The sequence below is a fragment of the Dermacentor silvarum genome, chromosome 7 (assembly GCF_013339745.2).
Source record: "Dermacentor silvarum isolate Dsil-2018 chromosome 7, BIME_Dsil_1.4, whole genome shotgun sequence".
In the NCBI taxonomy this organism is placed as follows: Eukaryota; Metazoa; Arthropoda; class Arachnida; order Ixodida; family Ixodidae; genus Dermacentor; species Dermacentor silvarum.
In genome coordinates, this window is record NC_051160.1 from 132,188,149 (window position 1) to 132,205,328 (window position 17,180).

The following is a 17,180-nucleotide window of genomic DNA, read 5'->3' on the forward strand; positions in this document are numbered from 1 at the left end:
ACTGCACATCCCATCTCTTGGCCCCCATTCCAGGAGTCTAACGGACCACCGGTTTTGTACCCTGGGCATTATATGTTTTGGCGAGCTTCATTTCTTTCTTTTGACATGCACGACAATATTGGCTATCTCCGTTTGCCGTCTAATGCACATCGCGGCCTTCCTGTCAGTAAATGTTACGCCTAAGATGTTCCGTTCCACCGTCGTTGCGCGGTCCGTAGTTCCTTCTAAGGGTTTGTTACCCTCCAAGTACCTGACCCATATGTTACTTCTGCTAGAATCCATTGATTGCACGTTATTCGTAGTAGCGTGCTGAGTTGCGTTGGTTGGTACTATACTGAACTCGAGAGCTAAAACTCAACTAAATACGGGATTATGACGACACACTGTCCAAGGCGCTGACTAACCAATTTTTGCTTCTTGTCGACTAGCAAATCGTGAGAATGCAATCAGTGCAAGGAAAAAAATAACAAACAAGTACATGGTATGTCACCGTCAACAGAGCTATGTCATGTTGAAGATGAGTCTATGATCTCGTTGCGGTGTAGTCATTGTGAAGGCACGCTGATGCAAATTTCATCACGTTTATGGATGTTGAAGGCTACAAACATTCCACGCTCGAGCGTTTCATGGTATGTACCTAAAACTGCGCACTCAGCAAGCATGGGTTTAGAGTTAGATTTCTTGCTGAGTGCGTTGTATATATTACATGTTCCTTTATACTCACTGCCAGAGGTAACGAAAACATCATTATAGCGCATCCCTTTCCCCTCTAACGCAGCCTAACGCCTAGCACAGCGTAAAAGAAACCCGCGAATCCACCGCAAGTTGCCTCGAACGGCCAGCCGCGCGGCAATATTGCGTGTATTCGCGGGCATCTTTCACGCTCGTAAAAACCACTTTTATTTAGCACTTATTTAGCAATAGACAGCTGTATCGGGATGTTTTATGTTACTCTACAATTTTCGAATTGACAATTTTCATCTTTTCATAATAATTGAGAAATTGATTATTTGTGAAAACTAAATATTGTCACGTAGTAGTGACGCTCAAGAAAACAGTCGTAAAACTGTGTATAACGAAACTGATTCTTTATTGACCGAACCTGGGCCCACAAAAGCAAGCTACACTCAAAGCACAACGATAGCGGCGAACACAGTTGGCGATCGTCGAAAATCTGATCAGCGGCGCGACGCGTCGGCTTTTATACCTGAGTCATCGAAGGTTCCAGATTAATCCCTGATGCCCGCGTGTCTTCCAGAAAGTTCTAGACATTTTGCGTCGGCCACACAATCAGATAACATAAGCGTCGGTGAAAACAGGCAACGAAAAGAAGCATCGATTACCGTTCTAGAAACTTCCGATACAGGCGCGTCCTGCGCCGAGCGATAACGTTTAACATTTGTTAGCCGGTGGAAAGCGGCCACCGGTGAAAGATAAACATGTATACGTGTCAATACCCTCCCCTTAAAAAGCATCGTCCCGATGCTACAAATACGAAAGCGAAAACAAAACCACGCGTACAGAAAGGGACAAAAATAACAAAGCAACAAAGGACCGAAGTTCCTCAGCGGGCGTAGAAAGGTTTAAGACGCACCAAGTGGATGACTTCAGGTCGTGCGCGGCGCCGCTGTGATTGCGAAATACCGTCCGGCACGACCTCATAGTCCAGTGCGCCAATACGCAGGATGATCTTATATGGTCCGAAATAGCGACGTAAGAGTTTCTCGCTAAGTCCTCGTCGGCGTATCGGAGTCCAGACCCAAACACGGTCTCCGGGCTGGTACTCGACGTAGCGTCGTCAAAGATTGTAGTGTCGGCTGTCGGTTCTCTGCTGGTTCTTGATGCGCAGGCGGGCGAGCTGTCGACCTTCTTCGGCACGCTGCAAATAGGTGGCAACATCCAGATTTTCTTCGTCGGAGACATCCGGTAGCATGGCGTCAAGCGTCGTTGCCGGTTTCCTTCTGTAGACCAGGTTGAACGACGCGATGTGCGTCGTTTCTTGCATGGCCGTGTTGTATGCGAAGGTCACGTACGGAAGGATGGCATCCAACGTCTTGTGTTCGACGTCGACGTACATTGCCAGCATGTCGGCGATGGTCTTATTTAGGCGCTCGGTGAGGCCATTCGTCTGCGGGTGGTAGGCGGTGGTCCGGCGATGGCTTGTCTGGCTGTAGCCCAGGATGGCTTGAGTTAGTTCAGCCGTGATGGCCGTACCTCTGTCGGTAATGAGGACTTCTGGGGCACCGTGACGCAGGAGGATGTTCTCAACGAAGAATCGGGCTACCTCGGCGGCACTGCCTTTGGGCAAGGCTTTTGTTTCGGCGTAGCGGGTGAGGTAGTCCGTAGCTACGACGATCCATTTATTGCCGGACGTCGACGTCGGAAAAGGCCCCAGTAAGTCCATCCCGATCTGCTGGAACGGTCGGTGAGGTGGCTCGATCGGCTGTAGAAGTCCGGCTGGCCTTGTTGGCGGTGTCTTGCGTCGCTGACAGTCTCGGCATGTCCTTACGTAATGGGCGACGTCGGCAGAGAGGCGAGGCCAGTAGTATTTTTCTTGTATCCTCGCGAGCGTGCGGGAAAAACCGAGGTGTCCAGCCGTTGGGTCGTCATGGAGAGCTTGCAGAACCTCTGGACGCAATGCTGCGGGTACCACGAGGAGGTAGTTGGCTCGGAGAGGCGAGAAGTTCTTCTTTGGGAGAATGTCGTTTTGCAAGAAAAACGACGCCAATCCTCGCCTGAACACCTTCGGCACAATGATGATCTTGCCTTCCAGGTAGTCTACAAGGCTCGTTAGTTCCTAGTCGGCTCGCTGTTGTTGGGGGAATTCGTCGGCACTGATGTGTCCCAAGAAAGTGTCGTCATCCTGGTCGTCTTGTGGCGGCGGTTCGACGGGGGCGCGAGACAAGCAGTCGGCGTCAGAGTGCTTTCGCCCGGACTTGTAAACGACGGTGATGTCGAATGCTTGAAGTCTTAGACTCCATCGTGCGAGGCGACCTGAAGGATCCTTCAAGTTAGCTAGCCAACACAAGGCGTGGTGGTCGCTCACAACTTTAAAGGGCCTGCCATAGAGGTAGGGACGAAACATTGATGTAGCCCAGATGATGGCGAGGCACTCCTCTTCTGTTGTGGAATAATTTCTTTCCGCCTTCGATAGCGACCGGCTAGCGTACCTTACAACCCTTTCTAGTCCGTCAGTCCTCTGCACAAGAACGGCGCCGAGTCCTACGCTGCTTGCGTCGGTGTGGACTTCGGTATCGGCGTTTTCGTCGAAATGCGCAAGTATTGGCGGCGATTGCAGGCGTCGCTTTAGTTCTTCAAATGCTTCGAACTTCCGGCGTCTCCCACTTGAACTCGACGTCGGCCTTCGTGAGGTACGTCAGTGGCTCAGCGATCCGCGAAAAGTCCTTGACGAAGCGCCTGTAATAGGCGCACAGTCCAAGAAATCTACGCACTGCCTTCTTGTCGGCGGGCGGAGGAAAGTTGGAGATGGCTGCAGTTATCTGAGGGTCGGGGAGCACTCCAGACGTTTGGATGACGTGGCCCAAGAACAAGAGCTCCTCATATGTGAAGCGGCACTTTTCGGGCTTTAAAGTGAGTCCGGAGGTTTTGATTGCTTGAAGAACTGTTTCAAGGCGCCGCAGGTGTCCTTCGAAGCTTGAGGCAAACACAACGACGTCATCCAAATAGACGAGGCAAGTCTGCCACTTCAAGCCTGCCAGTACTGTATCCATGACACGTTGAAAAGTCGCAGGTGCCGAGCAAAGACCAAACGGCATGACCTTGAACTCGAACAGTCCGTCTGGTGTTATAAACGCAGTCTTCTCCCGGCCCCTCTCGTCGACTTCGATTTGCCAGTAGCCGGTTTTGAGGTCCATCGACGAAAAATACTGTGCGTTGTAGAGTCGATCCAAGGCGTCGTCAATCCGTGGGAGGGGGTATACGTCCTTCTTCGTGATCTTGTTGAGGCGACGATAATCGACGCAGAAACGTAGGGTTCCATCCTTCTTCTTCACTAACACCGCGGGGGACGCCCACGGACTCTTGGACGGCTGGATGATGTCGTCGCGTAGCATTTCGTCGACTTGGTGCCTTATGGCTTCACGTTCGCGCGCCGAAACTCGGTACGGGCTCTGACGGAGTGGGCGGACATTTTCGTCGGTGATGATGCGGTGCTTGGCAAAAGGGGTTTGTCGAACTTTTGACGACGACGAGAAGCAGTCCTTGTATTGCAGGAGCAGAGCTTTTAGTTGTTCTTTCTTATGCCTGGGAAGGTTCTGATTGACGTCGAAAGTTGGCTCAGGTATTATAGTCGTCGTTGCAGGTACACTGGAATCCGTGAAGGCGAAAGCACTGCTGGCTTCTACTATTTCGTCGATGTAGGCGACCGTGGTGCCTTTGTTAATGTGCTTGTACGCTGCACGTAGCTCAGCTATGCCTCTAGCGACGCAAATTTCACGGTCGAGCAGTAGGTGATGATCGCCCTCGATGATGCCCTCCATGTCTGCAGGCAGGCACTTCGGTACCGACGGTAATCATTACGCTGGAGCGAGGCGGAACGGTGACTTGTTCTTCAAGCACATTCAAGGCATGGTAACTTATGCTTGTATCCGGTGTAGCGCGTTGTGCGTTGAAAGCGTTATCGACTTGGATCTTAAGTCGATGACTGCACCGTATTGGTTTAGAAAGTCCATGCCTAGGATGACATCCCTGGAGCAGTGCTGCAGGATTACGAAGCTCGCCGGATAAGTGCGGTTGTTTACCGTGACTCGGGCTGTGCAGATTCCAGCCGGCGTTATTAGGCGGCCTCCCGCTGTCCGGATATCAGGTCCTTGCCAGGCCGTTTTCACCTTCTTTAACTTGGCGGCGAACGCACCACTGAAGATGGAATAGTCGGCGCCAGTGTCGACGAGAGCAGTGACGTTATGACCATCGATGAGCACGTCTAAGTCGGTAGACCGTCGTCTAGCATTACGGTTAAGTCGTGGCGTCGGATCACGGCTGCGTCGGCTTGCTCCGCTGCTGCTACGTCGCGTCGGCCGGTCTCCTTGCGGCGGCGAAGTGCTGTCAAGGCTGTTGCTAGGCGGCGTGCTGATATCTCGTCGTGATGATTCGCGAATCGTCGTCGTCGTCGTCGTCGGCGGAGGATCTTCGGCATTGCGTCGTACAGCAACCGCACCTCCATCGGTTGCTGCCTTTAGTTTCCTCGGTAAGGGCTGGGAGATCGGTCCCGGGTGGGACCGGTGTACTGACGGCGATGCGGCGAGATGTAGCGGCCTGGTGACGGCGAGCATGAGGGTCGTCGGGGTTGCCGCTGGGCTCCGGCGAGGTAGTCGGCAATGTCGCGCGGTCGTTCACCCCGCACTGGACGCGGCGCGTTCACGGCGAGCCTTCGTAGGCCCATCTCGCGGTATGGGCATCGGCGGTAAACATGGCCGGCTTCCCCGCAGTGATAGCAGAGCGGGCGGTGGTCGGGGGCGCGCCAAATGTCCGTCTTCCTCTGGTGGCTGCGCTGGGCGACGGGCGGGCGTGCTGGCGGCGGCGGTGGTGACCGTCGGAACTGCGGCGTTACGGGGCCCTGGCGCGAGCGCGGAGGGGGGCCTTGACGACGGGTGACGGTGGCGTAGGTCGGCACTTCCGGCTCGGGTTGCGGCGATTCGGGAAGTCCTAGCGATTGCTGGATTTCCTCCCGCACGATATCGGCGATAGAAGCAACTTTAGGCTGCGACGACGGTAGCAATTTCTGCAGCTCTTCGCGTACTATCGCCCTGATGGTGTCTCGTAGGTCGTGAGAGAGTCCTTGGACTTTGGCGTACTGTGGCGTCGAACGGCGATTGTATTGCCGGTTGCGCATGTCCAGTGCTTTCTCGATCGTCGTAGCCTCCGAGAGAAAGTCTTGGACTGTCGTTGTTGGATTCCGCACCAGTCCGGCGAATAGCTCCTGCTTAACTCCCCGCATGAGCAAGCGAACTTTCTTGTCTTCTGGCATAGCGGGGTCGGCGTGCCGGAATAATCGAGTCATTTCTTCAGTGTACATACCGATGCTCTCATTCGGGAGCTGTACACGGTTTTCCAACAAGGCTGCAGCTCTTTCTTTACGGATGACGCTCGTGAAGGTGTCCAGGAATGCGGCTCGGAAGAGGTCCCAGGTTGTTAGTGCACGCTCCCTATTCTCGAACCAGGTTCTGGCGCCGTCTTCAAGCTAGAAGTAAACATGGCGCAGCTTGTCGTCGTCGCTCCATTTGTATGAACGTCGCGGTCCTCTCATACGTCTCCAGCCAGGTTTCAGGGTCTTCAGCCAATGATCCACGAAAGGTCGGTGGCTCCCGAGGTTGTTGCAGCAGGATGGCGCACGCTGGTGCTGCCATTCTGGTTGTTGACTTGGCCTTGATTGCAGTGGTCTTTTCGGGAAGAAGTCCGTACTCCGGCGGAAGTCCTTGCTGCCTACGGCTAGCTCGCTGTTCCTTGGCGACGTTGGTCACGTCCTCCAGTTTCGGGCTTGGGTCGCGGCTTTGCGGGGGCGTTCGGTGCACGAACGAACTAGCACCTCCACCAGATGACACGTAGTAGTGACGCTCAAGAAAACAGTCGTAAAACTGTGTATAACTAAACGGATTCTTTATTGGACGAACCTGTGCCCACAAAAGCAAGCTACACTCAAAGCACAACGATAGCGGCGAACACAGTCGGCGATCGTCGAAAATCTGATCAGCGGCGCGACGCGTCGGCTTTTATACCTGAGTCATCGAACGTTCCAGATTAATCCCTGATGCCCGCGTGTCTTCCAGAAAGTTCTAGACAATTCGCGTCGGCCACACAATCAGTTAACATAAGCGTTGGTGAAAACAGGCAACGAAAAGAAGCATCGATTAACGTTCTAGAAACTTCCGATACAGGCGCGTCCTGCGCCGAGCGATAACGTTTAACATTTGTTAGCCGGCGGAAAGCGGCCACCGGTGAAAGATAAACATGTATACGTGTCAATATCTAATTTGGCCGAATGCTAAAAAAGTAATTTAAGTACTCCCAAACGATGGCCAACAACATTACTTTAGCTGCGTCAAGCTACGTAGCCATTTGCATATTTTCAAAGATTGGCCCAAGTTAAGTGAAACACCGTATATCCCCGAAGCAACGGCAGTCTCAGAATGACCACAACAGATTTTGTATGAAGATGACTCCCACAATTCGGTCTGTCGCTACATTGCTTGAATGCTAATCACAATACCGTCAACAGTCATCATTAGATGGGTTCTGGCTTGATTTTTACGCTCACAAAAATATATTTTTATTTTCAGGTTCTTCTTCTCACACAGAACAAGATCAGTGATGCGAAAAGCATAACAAGATCCACGTTGCCAAATCTGAAGGAACTCGCGCTTGGACAGAACTTGATTAATGTCATTACCAAGTTTTCATTTTGGAACTCTCGAATTCAACGTGTCACCTTCAGCCATAACGTCGTGACCGATATAATGCCTGGAGCTTTCAAGCTACTTCACAAGTTGACCAAGCTAGACCTAAACAATAATAGAATTTCGTACTTAAACGACTCTTATTTTGCTCCTGATTCTATTCTCGAACACATAGACTTGTCTATGAATAGGCTAACGACATTTTCGAACGTATTCAATAGGACGCGAAGGATTAAGGTATTGAAACTGTCGTTCAACCTGATTCTGGACATCAGCGTTGCCTTCAGTGGCCTGACCGAGCTCCGCGAGCTCTACTTGAAGAGCAATCTAATTTCTAGCATTCCAGATCGCACTTTTCAAGACAACATTCGCCTAATACGCATCGACTTGGCTTCAAACAATATCAGCTGGATTGCAAGGAACGCATTCGAGGGCCTTTTGTCTTTAACAATATTGCGCCTCGACAGCAACCGACTCTTTTCTCTCAACGGTTCAGTGAGAAATCTGCCCAAGTTGCAATATCTGGGGGCGTCTTTCAATGAGATATTGAGCTTGGAAAGAGGCGAGTTTGGAAACAACGGCGCTTTGACGGCCATTTATCTCAAGGCGAACAACATCACCAACGTGGAGCGGGCTTTCATCGGAGCCACCGGTTTGCTTACCTTGAACCTAGACTATAATGAAGTGGAGCTCCTCCGGAGAAGGGACTTCGCGCTGGAAATCTCGGACGATGCAGTGGTGACCATTGACAGTTACGTCCCTCCTTTGAATTTTTTTGTGTTTTTCGTGTATATAGCATACATTGCTGCAGTAAACGTTGCTTGGCTCCGATGACGTGATCAAATAATTCCTCTAATGTTCCTCATGGCACTTATTTTGTCGGCCGAGTGCCAGTGCGCCCTCTTTATCACCTGGATCTGTACGTCTCACCTGAACAGTGCATGGTGAAAGGAGATTTGAACCAAGCGATAACGGTCCGTACATTTAACTAGCCTGCGTTACTCGATTTGCTTAGTAGGAGCGTCAGTGATTCACTTGTTCCGAGAAGAACGTGCTAAATGCAGATACATGGGCGGGTATGTGTGTAGAGAGAATGGTAGAATATAAGCCGTATGGGCACTGCTCAACATTCGTTTTTTGTGCGTGATATTTTGCATCGCTTCCCATCTTTTACTTTTCTTCCTTACTCTCTGTAGAAAGGAGGCGACCGTAACGTCACTTTCAAGAAACGTTTCTGCTAAGCATTCTCACAGGCACGAGTATTGATTATAGCAATGATTCACAATATTATTATTTAGACATTCAAGAAATATGTAATGTAGTGGCCATAATCAAACTATCGGTCTTGGTACTGTCGCACTTAAAGCAACATGCCAATATTCAGAGCTGATCACGGGACAGTTTTAGAGCAGAGAGAATGGTATACGATGAAGGAACGTTGTGATTTCGTTGTATAAAAGAGGTATACCTATGTACAAACTCTATAGAGAACTTTTGTGGTTTGTCAGAAAATGCACTTTGTGTGAAACAAGCAAGACTACTAGCGACCTAGCATAGCAGTAAAGTTGCGTTGTTTGTTTATAAAGTTGGAAAACAGCAAACAATGCTCGAGTGTTCAAGGGTTTTACGTTCTTTTTGGTTTTCCCAAGTGGCGCTGCAAGAACGCGTCTCAACAGTTCCGTGTAAGAATAGTTCCCTTAGCCAAATGCCGGGTGCCTCCCGCGCTCACAACATGCACCAGCGTAGACCCAATAAACCCAGCCCAAGTGGGCAAGCGTGAATAATCATAGAAAAGAAAACACTGTTCAAGTCATTTTAAAGGTAACACGCACCCAATCATTGGGGGACTCGCATTGCCGCGTCAGCGTTGGCCAACTTTCTCTTATATGACTATGCGCCTTTCACGCAAACATTTGAAGCAGAGACGTCTACGTACGTTAGCCAGGTCGTGCCCGAATGCGAAGCGACCTGTCGCCTAAGCAATTCTTCTGATGCTGTCCAATTACAACTTGCGTACTCGTCCTGTTTATTCAACATGAAAGAGTTGCCTTAAAGAACATTACCTATTCAGGTGACCGATTGCTTGCGGCGCCCACCATTGTCACCGTGGCTTACTGGCGCCGGCGAAATTTTGCTTTTGATTCTTGATTCTTTTTGAAGCACTACATTATTCATGTGGCAGAAAGTCAACTATTTATATGTATTTCAGCGCCTGCTCGGCGATCACAATCCCGAGAAGAACTGCAGATATCTCTCTTTAGAAAAAAACATGGCCTCGGAGTTTGCGGCATGCAGTTCGCTAGTGACTTGTGATAGACCCAATCATGGCGGCTATGAATATATTTTACATCTGTGTTATAATTTAGACCAGGCCTAATAAATATAATGCTTGCACATCATTCCTTAATATAAATACTTTGCGGTGACTCGGAGAGTCATATATATTTTTTGCACCTCTGTTCTTGCTAGGTCCTCTTTGCGTCCATAACTTCGGCGCAGCCGTAACACCTATGACGCCATTTAGAAGTACCGTAATGATATGTATTTGCGCACTCTTGAGTCTACGATGATCAGAAATTTCTCTTAGCACAGTGAAATGATTGCCCCTTGGGTTACTAGACTGGAATGCACCGGACTTAGCAGAGGCAACCGGCATTCGCCTACTATCCGTCAGTCAAGCCCACTGCAGCCTACAGTGCAGCAAATCAGTTTGCAGTGCATCACGAAATGCCCCTGTAATCAATGAACTCTGCTCTAAGAGAACATTGAAACCTATTGCAGCAACATAGCGGTCTCTCAAATAATTATTGAAAATTTACGCAACATTATGCATAAACAGTGGAGGCTGCCTCAACTATGTGGAAACAGCGTCTAGTTACGGTTTATATCTGAAATGCTCCAACGTTTGGCATGCGATTGGTATTGTGGTAGTTTGTAGACTGCTTCCTGAGACGCAATCCAAAACCGCACCCCGACGGGAAGCTATCTTTAGGACAACATACGTGTTCAATAGCCTGAGGATGAATTCTTCACAAAGGAGTTCAATGCCTTACGATCGCTCAAGTGCGCACGCAAGTATAGAGATATACTGTAACTTCACGACAGTTTTACTTCAACCTGCCTAGTTCTTCGTGAACCTAATACAGGACATGCGCAGCACTTTACCTGTTTCTGCCAATAAGTTCGTAACCACGAAGCACTTGCTTACGAAGCCACACTTTAAAGCTGGAATTGCCCACTTGTTTCTCAATGTGTTCTGGTTTCTATTTTCTAGGCAACCCTTTGATCTGTGACTGCAGGCTGGTTTGGCTTATGAAAGAGGACACTGATATTCGGACAATAGGAATGGCGATGTGCGGGAAACCATGGTGGCTAAAAGGAAAATATCTGCGCGAATTAACGCAGGAAGATTTCTTCAGGTGGGAAGATGAGTGCGAGCCCGGATGTCGTTGCGTATGCCATGAAGTATCTTACGGAGGGCGAGAAATTCATGCGAATTGCTCGTCAGCGACTGCCGGCAAAATTCCGAAGATGCTGCCAGAAGGCACGACACAACTGGACCTCAGTGGAAACCAACTGCGAGACTTGGATGACACTGTCATAAAAACAGCTCCTCATCTCGAAGTGCTATTGCTGAAAGACAATGTCTTGTCGAGTGTAAACGTGGCCTCCATTCCACATAAAGTACATTCCCTCGACTTACGCGGCAACAAGCTGCAACGTTTACCATACTCGCTGGTCACACAACTAAACCTTACTGCTATCTGGCTGTCTGGCAACCGCTACGCCTGCGAGTGCGTGGACTACAGCTTTAGACTGTGGATTCAAGCTCATGGCAACATCGTAAGCACCTTGACTTATTGACTAGTGCTACTTAGTATAAGCGGATATAAGGTTTTCGCCAAATATTTCAAATAAGTCTCCAGTACTTCGTAGTTTGTGGGCAGTCACCTGTTGAAACTGTCTATTTTATATCGAGAAATGGTCATATTACGCATATCATTGGCAGATTTATTTACCATATCGGCAGAATTTTCACGCCGCACAGACCAGCAGTTATTTTACACGTGCAAATGTAATAAGAAACGCATACAGCAATTGAAAAGGGATGGTCATGATTGTTTACTGCTTGATAACGTCGTATTCAATATTTATGACTCATGTTTTACAGTCGCTGCGCGAAAGCGGCATAACGCGTATTCCATGACTTGGGAATCCGTCTAGGAATTTCATGCTTAGGATAAATTATTCTACTTGTAGACTTCTTGCGACAGGCTGTGCTGCTGCTCACTCTGGCTTAGTCGCAATGTTTTATTAGCTTTTTGTGCGAATTCATCGAACATTGTTGGGTATGAATAAGAGAGACAAAATGACCTTTGCAATATACCACCTCTGGCATTTTTAGTCATTTATTTGCTTTCTTCGGACCTATGCATTGCTTTCTGACGGGTTTGTAATCTTCCACTCGTCATAGGTTCGGGATGCCAGAAATATAATGTGTGCAAGAAGCTCCAACCTTTGCGTGTCAGAAAAAAAATTTCTCAACTTGGGCCAGAAAGACCTCTGCCCGGCGGCGATACCAAGAGGAGTGCTGTACCTCCTGCTGGCTTTCGGTAGGTAGTCAGTGCATTTTGATCTCCTAAAATGTTTTGAGCTTTATGTACTCTAGACATGTGGTTAAGAAATAAATTATGGGGTTTACATGCTAAAATCACTATCTGCTTATGAGGCACGCCGTCGTGGGGAACTACGGAATTATTTATACTACCTGGGGTGCTTTAAGGTGCACCTAAATCTAAGTACACGGGTGCATTCTGCATTTCGATCCTATCGAAATGCGGCCGGCGTGGCCGGGATTTGATCCCTCGTGAGCGAAATCATCTTGAAAATCCCGAAGATTTGGCGAAATAGAACTAATTCATAAAATAAAATTCATTCATTAATTTATTCACTATGTTTGTTTCGTAATAGATAGGTTGGAGGCTGCACGAGACTGCAGAATGCCCAATCGTGGATGCTCTTCTGGAACAGTTATACGAGGGGCACGTAAGCGCGGTGAAATTTTCTCGGTGCATCAGAACACGAAAATAAATGGGTGCGAGAATCAATGTTCGCCGGGCGGGCACAGGCTTTGTTGTGGCGAAGGTGGTGAGCAGAACATTGCAAATTACATGATTGAGTTAAATGAACGTCAATTTCACTGTCTACGCAGCCGTGAAGTTCTATATAATTAGACAATATGCTATGAAAGCACCAGAGCCAGAAATCAGCAGGCAAGAAGCCTATACTTGTAGTAGGCATTAATACGCATTCAAGCTCTTACTGAAGAGGCCTCTCAAAGCTGTGGGTAACTCAGCGGTGAACCCATGAATGCCAAGGGTCGACAGTAAATGCAAAACAACAGACTGGGATTACTTCGGTTTCGCAAGAACATCGTGGTACCCTGCTCAGGCATTCTGAGGAGGAACTTCACCTTCTCTGACCAACGGTTTCCGGTGATGGTTTGTGTAATTAAGGTTTTATTAGAGGTTCGTTATCAGCGACTGGCTCAGCGTTTTCCACGCCTTGGCTAAAGCAGCTTCCTATTGTCCGTGACGGGAGTCGATAAGCGAAGCGTCGACTTAGGCACTCTGCGTATAACAGACAGCAGGCAAGGACAAATATAGGGTAGCGCTGTCATTGTAGTTGAAGCGAGCAAGTGCGTCATTATCGCAATGCGGCAAAATGAGCAAACAACTTTCATCGAGTAAAATCATCATCTCTTTCTATCAGCGTAATATTCAGAAAGCCCCCATGTTTTTGACGTAAGGAGGGGACAACATGTGCATTCATGGCCCTGAACTGATGCGTTGGCATTGGCTGGCGAACAGGTCTCCTGGCGATCCTACTGGTGCTGTCGGCCGCTTATCTGCGCTACAAACAGGTGCTGAAGATATGGCTACATGGTCACGGCGTGTGGGGTTTGGCGTGGTGCATCGCAGAGGATGAGCTGGACACGGAGAAACTCTTTGATGTGTTCGTGTCGTTCAGCAGCAAAGACGCCGACTGGATACACGAGCAAATCATTCCGGGACTGGAGGCCAATGGCTTCTCCTACTGCACTTACGAGCGCAACTTCAAGGGCGGATACCTTCTGCAGGACATCATTCGCGATGCTATGACCTGCTCACGGCGAACACTTCTTGTTCTCACACAGTGAGTAGCTCATATTCCACGCGAAACCGACTACGCGGAATATTCGAGGAAACCGTTGCTTGCTATCTGGGAAGGAACTCTCCTTTTATTTCTGATAGACACGCTGACAGACACACTTGTCTGGCGTTGGTAACGACCTTTAGCTTACAGCGAAGCATGTATGCTGTCTGTGTGGACAGAGTTTTTGTATAGTTGAGGAAACACTTATTTGTATTATAAATATTTAGATAGCTGGGCATAGCCTTCTAGTGCCCGATTGTTCAGTTTACGCAAACTAATGCAGGTATAGGAATATTAAATCTCACAATAAGATTAGACAGGCATCATACGCGGATATGGTAACATTTCGTTTAGTTCAGCGTTATGCCCCAGGGGTAATTTTATATTCACCAGCCCTAAGGCCTGAATGCGAAATTTTAAATCTTGTATTTGGACGATTGTTTATTCTACATCTAATTGAATATCAGACAAAATTGTGCTATGCAGGAGGCCTTAGCAAGGGTTGTGGCCAAAGAGCAAGTAATGATGACGAGATGATTTCCAGAGTCAAAAACGACCTTGATTCAATACATGTAGTCGCATAGCGCAGCGTCACACTTACCGTGTTCACCAGCTAACTTGGACCATGTTAAAAAATATTGTTTCATCGGCGTTCTGTTCCGATGAATTAAATGTGTTGTTACCCAGGTCCTGGAGAAACCAGCACTAATTTTTGTGTTCTTATTACTAAAGTTGTTAGTACTGATTATTTCCGAAAGCTTTCCCTAATTATTTACGGTCACGATTTCGATGCAAAGTAGTGTACAGAAACTACGAAAGCACGAGTTTCAGTAGTATTTGAAGCCTTACCGTTTGCGTAGCTTTTTTTATCCTGCCTAATTAAAGTCTGAGAGAAAGGGAATGAAAGGTAAGGAGATTACCTAGACTTCGTTCAGTTTCCTACCCTACACGTGGGAAGCGGATACAATATTTAAAGAGAGGGAGAGAGAAAAGAGATGTGCCTAGGTCAATCACACGCACTATGGAAGATTGGGCACTCAGGTCTGTCACCTTCATGTACTGCAAAAGAGTTCATGCGGCCTTTTGGGCTGATGAGCCGTGAGGCCAGGTACCCAGGACCTTCGCTTTGAGGAACCATGAAAAAGTTGGCGCGGCCAATCGCTTTCGTGTAAGGGCGGCGTTCTTTAAAGCCCCAAAAACTGAGCTGCACATAACGTGCAGCCAGTCAAAAACAACTGAAAACGGTCGTTTCAAACGCGATCCCCAAACCTTGCTTTGACATTGAGGAACCGAAGTTAATAACTACAACGTCCGTTAACATTTAGTAGTTTGTACTTTGTTCATTAGAGCAAGACGTGCAAGAAGTTTCGCCAGGAACACCTTAACGTCGTATAGTTGGTTGCATCGTCACAGACAGCCATCCTTTTTTTTATCAATATGGTTCATTTCAGCCGGCACACCTTGTATAAGAGAAAGCGAGCGAGGACAAAGCCGAGGCGCTTGATATTTAGCTGACACCATACGAAGACAATGGAAAATGAATCCAAGGAAGGCGCAGGAGAAATGAACTGTTTCTGTAAATTGAAATGTAGAAATGACAATGTAAAATGAAATAAAATACTAAAAGACAACTTCCCGCAGGTACGAGCCCAACCCACACTTTTCGCATTATGCATCCTACCATCGAGGTAGGACGGTGGCCGTCCTCCCGTCCTGATTTTATTGGCATTTGTTTGTCAATATTAACTCGAATGCTATCTCTTGGCATAAAGAGGCCGAAGTCGAGACCCTCTCTATTCAATGAGCCAGAAAGTTAAGGGAAATCGCCAGGCTCGATTGTTTAGTTAGTATCAATGACAAGAATAGCCCAGGAAAGCATCCGAGTAGTAATGCGATTCTGTAGGTGCACTGACCTCAGTGACTGTTTCTAGTCATACTGCGCACCTTTTATGTGGGCGCAGGGTTCATTCGCTCTTGCTCTTTTTCCCAATGTAGGATAACAACAGAACACTTGTTTTGGTGACCTGAAAGGCTTTCCTCTAATTGTTTTCTCTTTTTCCTAACTCATTTCGCCAAAATTACTTGCGCTGAATAGATCGACAGTAATTCTCCGAAATGAAAGACATATTTATTACCACTAGACTGCAGTCAACTTGTTTGATTCCAGTGCCCAGGCAAACATTGCTCTATCATCGCTGTTTGCCAGCGGTCTCGGAGCAAAGCTAGATCCCCTAAAATCGGGTGCTGTTTGCATAGATATTCCGTCGTATTTCTCCATTGGCTGACTTAAGGACTTCGGTGACTCGCGATAGTTTTTCCGGCATTTAATTATTTTTTTGTCTACCTGCCAATAGGACTTGCATAAAGGCTTACAAGTGGTACCGCGCCGTCCAGATGAGGGACGTTTTCTAAATGTATCTGCGCCTGTTTGCTGCTGCTCATTTTGCCCTTAGGCTGTAATAGAGAAGTGAAACCGGATTCTAAAAGGTGATGGCGTGCGGCCTCTGTCGCAGGAACTTCGTGGCGAGTGAGTGGTGCCGCTTGGAGTTCCGGTTGGCACACCAGCGTGCTCTGAAGGACAACGTCAATCGGCTTGTCATTGTCCTTGTGGATGAGCTGGTGCCTGGTAAACTCGATGAAGACCTGCGGCGGTACGTGCATGCAACGAATTACCTGCGTTGGGGTGAGCCAAACTTCTGGGACAAGCTGCTGCACTCACTGCCCACGAAAGAAGCCAAAAGAAAGCTCATCATCGAGGGAATACCATCGCAGCTGACCGCAGACAGCACTGGCGATATGGAGCTTGAATAGCTTTTGAGATGCAGCCATACAATGAAGCTAATACGATGATGGAAGGTACACAAAACACACTGAGCAACGTGATGCAGCGTCATCTTTGTCATCTCGAGTACTCATCAGTCATAATCATAAAGGCCGCGCTCCTGCATGGACGTGGGTGATCCGATCACCGCTGCCGCCGCCAAGCTCTCCGCCTTCGCCCTTCTTCCCGAAAGAAATGTAGGGATGATGGCACGTCTCGTCGGCCACCGTTACGTGTTCCTACTATAGTGACCAGGGAGAAGGGACCGTTCACCGAGCGGCCCGCTGCAATGGATCTTCCACAATTCTACCAGCCACTTCTACTGTTTCGGTCTAGAATACGGCTCGCGCAGTTCCACCTCATCGTGGAGCTCAATGGCTTCACGGTATAAACGGTGAAACACGCCATCCTTCTTAACGCCTTCGCGTCCGAAATTCATCCCTTTTTTGTCGTCACGTCCGCCAGCCAATGCCCTACAACGATCTCTGTTCTGCGGTGCTTTTCTAATGCAGAGTCGGGTAAATGCCGCTTCCACCGACTTCTTCGGCGTCAACCGCCTCAGGTAGGTCACTGACCGCCTCTTGTCCTGCGGCCTGCCACCACGCCAAGGTGGACCAGCTTCCTTCGGCTAGCGATCAATTGATGGAGAGATGCGCTACAGCGGAGTCCTAGGCGCCTGCCTCTCACGCACCGAGTCCGTTGTAAAAGTCGGCGGAACCTCTTCATGTCCGAGGTGCTTCGAATCACAGATG

General features: G+C 48.5%; 1 protein-coding gene across 3 annotated transcripts in view; it reads left to right on the plus strand.

The window, feature by feature from the left end:
* The window catches only part of LOC119459741 (protein toll-like), a 247,057-nt gene extending 230,516 nt beyond the window's left edge, over window positions 1–16,541 (plus strand). The window contains exons 2-6 of one of the 3 annotated variants that reach the window (XM_049671217.1): window positions 7,296–8,163; window positions 10,687–11,255; window positions 11,887–12,025; window positions 13,283–13,607; window positions 16,121–16,541. In XM_049671217.1, coding sequence (XP_049527174.1) covers window positions 7,296–8,163; window positions 10,687–11,255; window positions 11,887–12,025; window positions 13,283–13,607; window positions 16,121–16,418 — 2,199 coding nt within the window. In that variant the 3' untranslated portion in view covers window positions 16,419–16,541. Of the gene's footprint in view, window positions 1–7,248; window positions 8,164–10,686; window positions 11,256–11,886; window positions 12,026–13,282; window positions 13,608–16,120 lie in introns of those variants that run through there. The other 2 variants (XM_037721369.2, XM_049671218.1) reach the window with 2 other exon arrangements.
* Window positions 16,542–17,180: the final 639 nt, after the last annotated feature.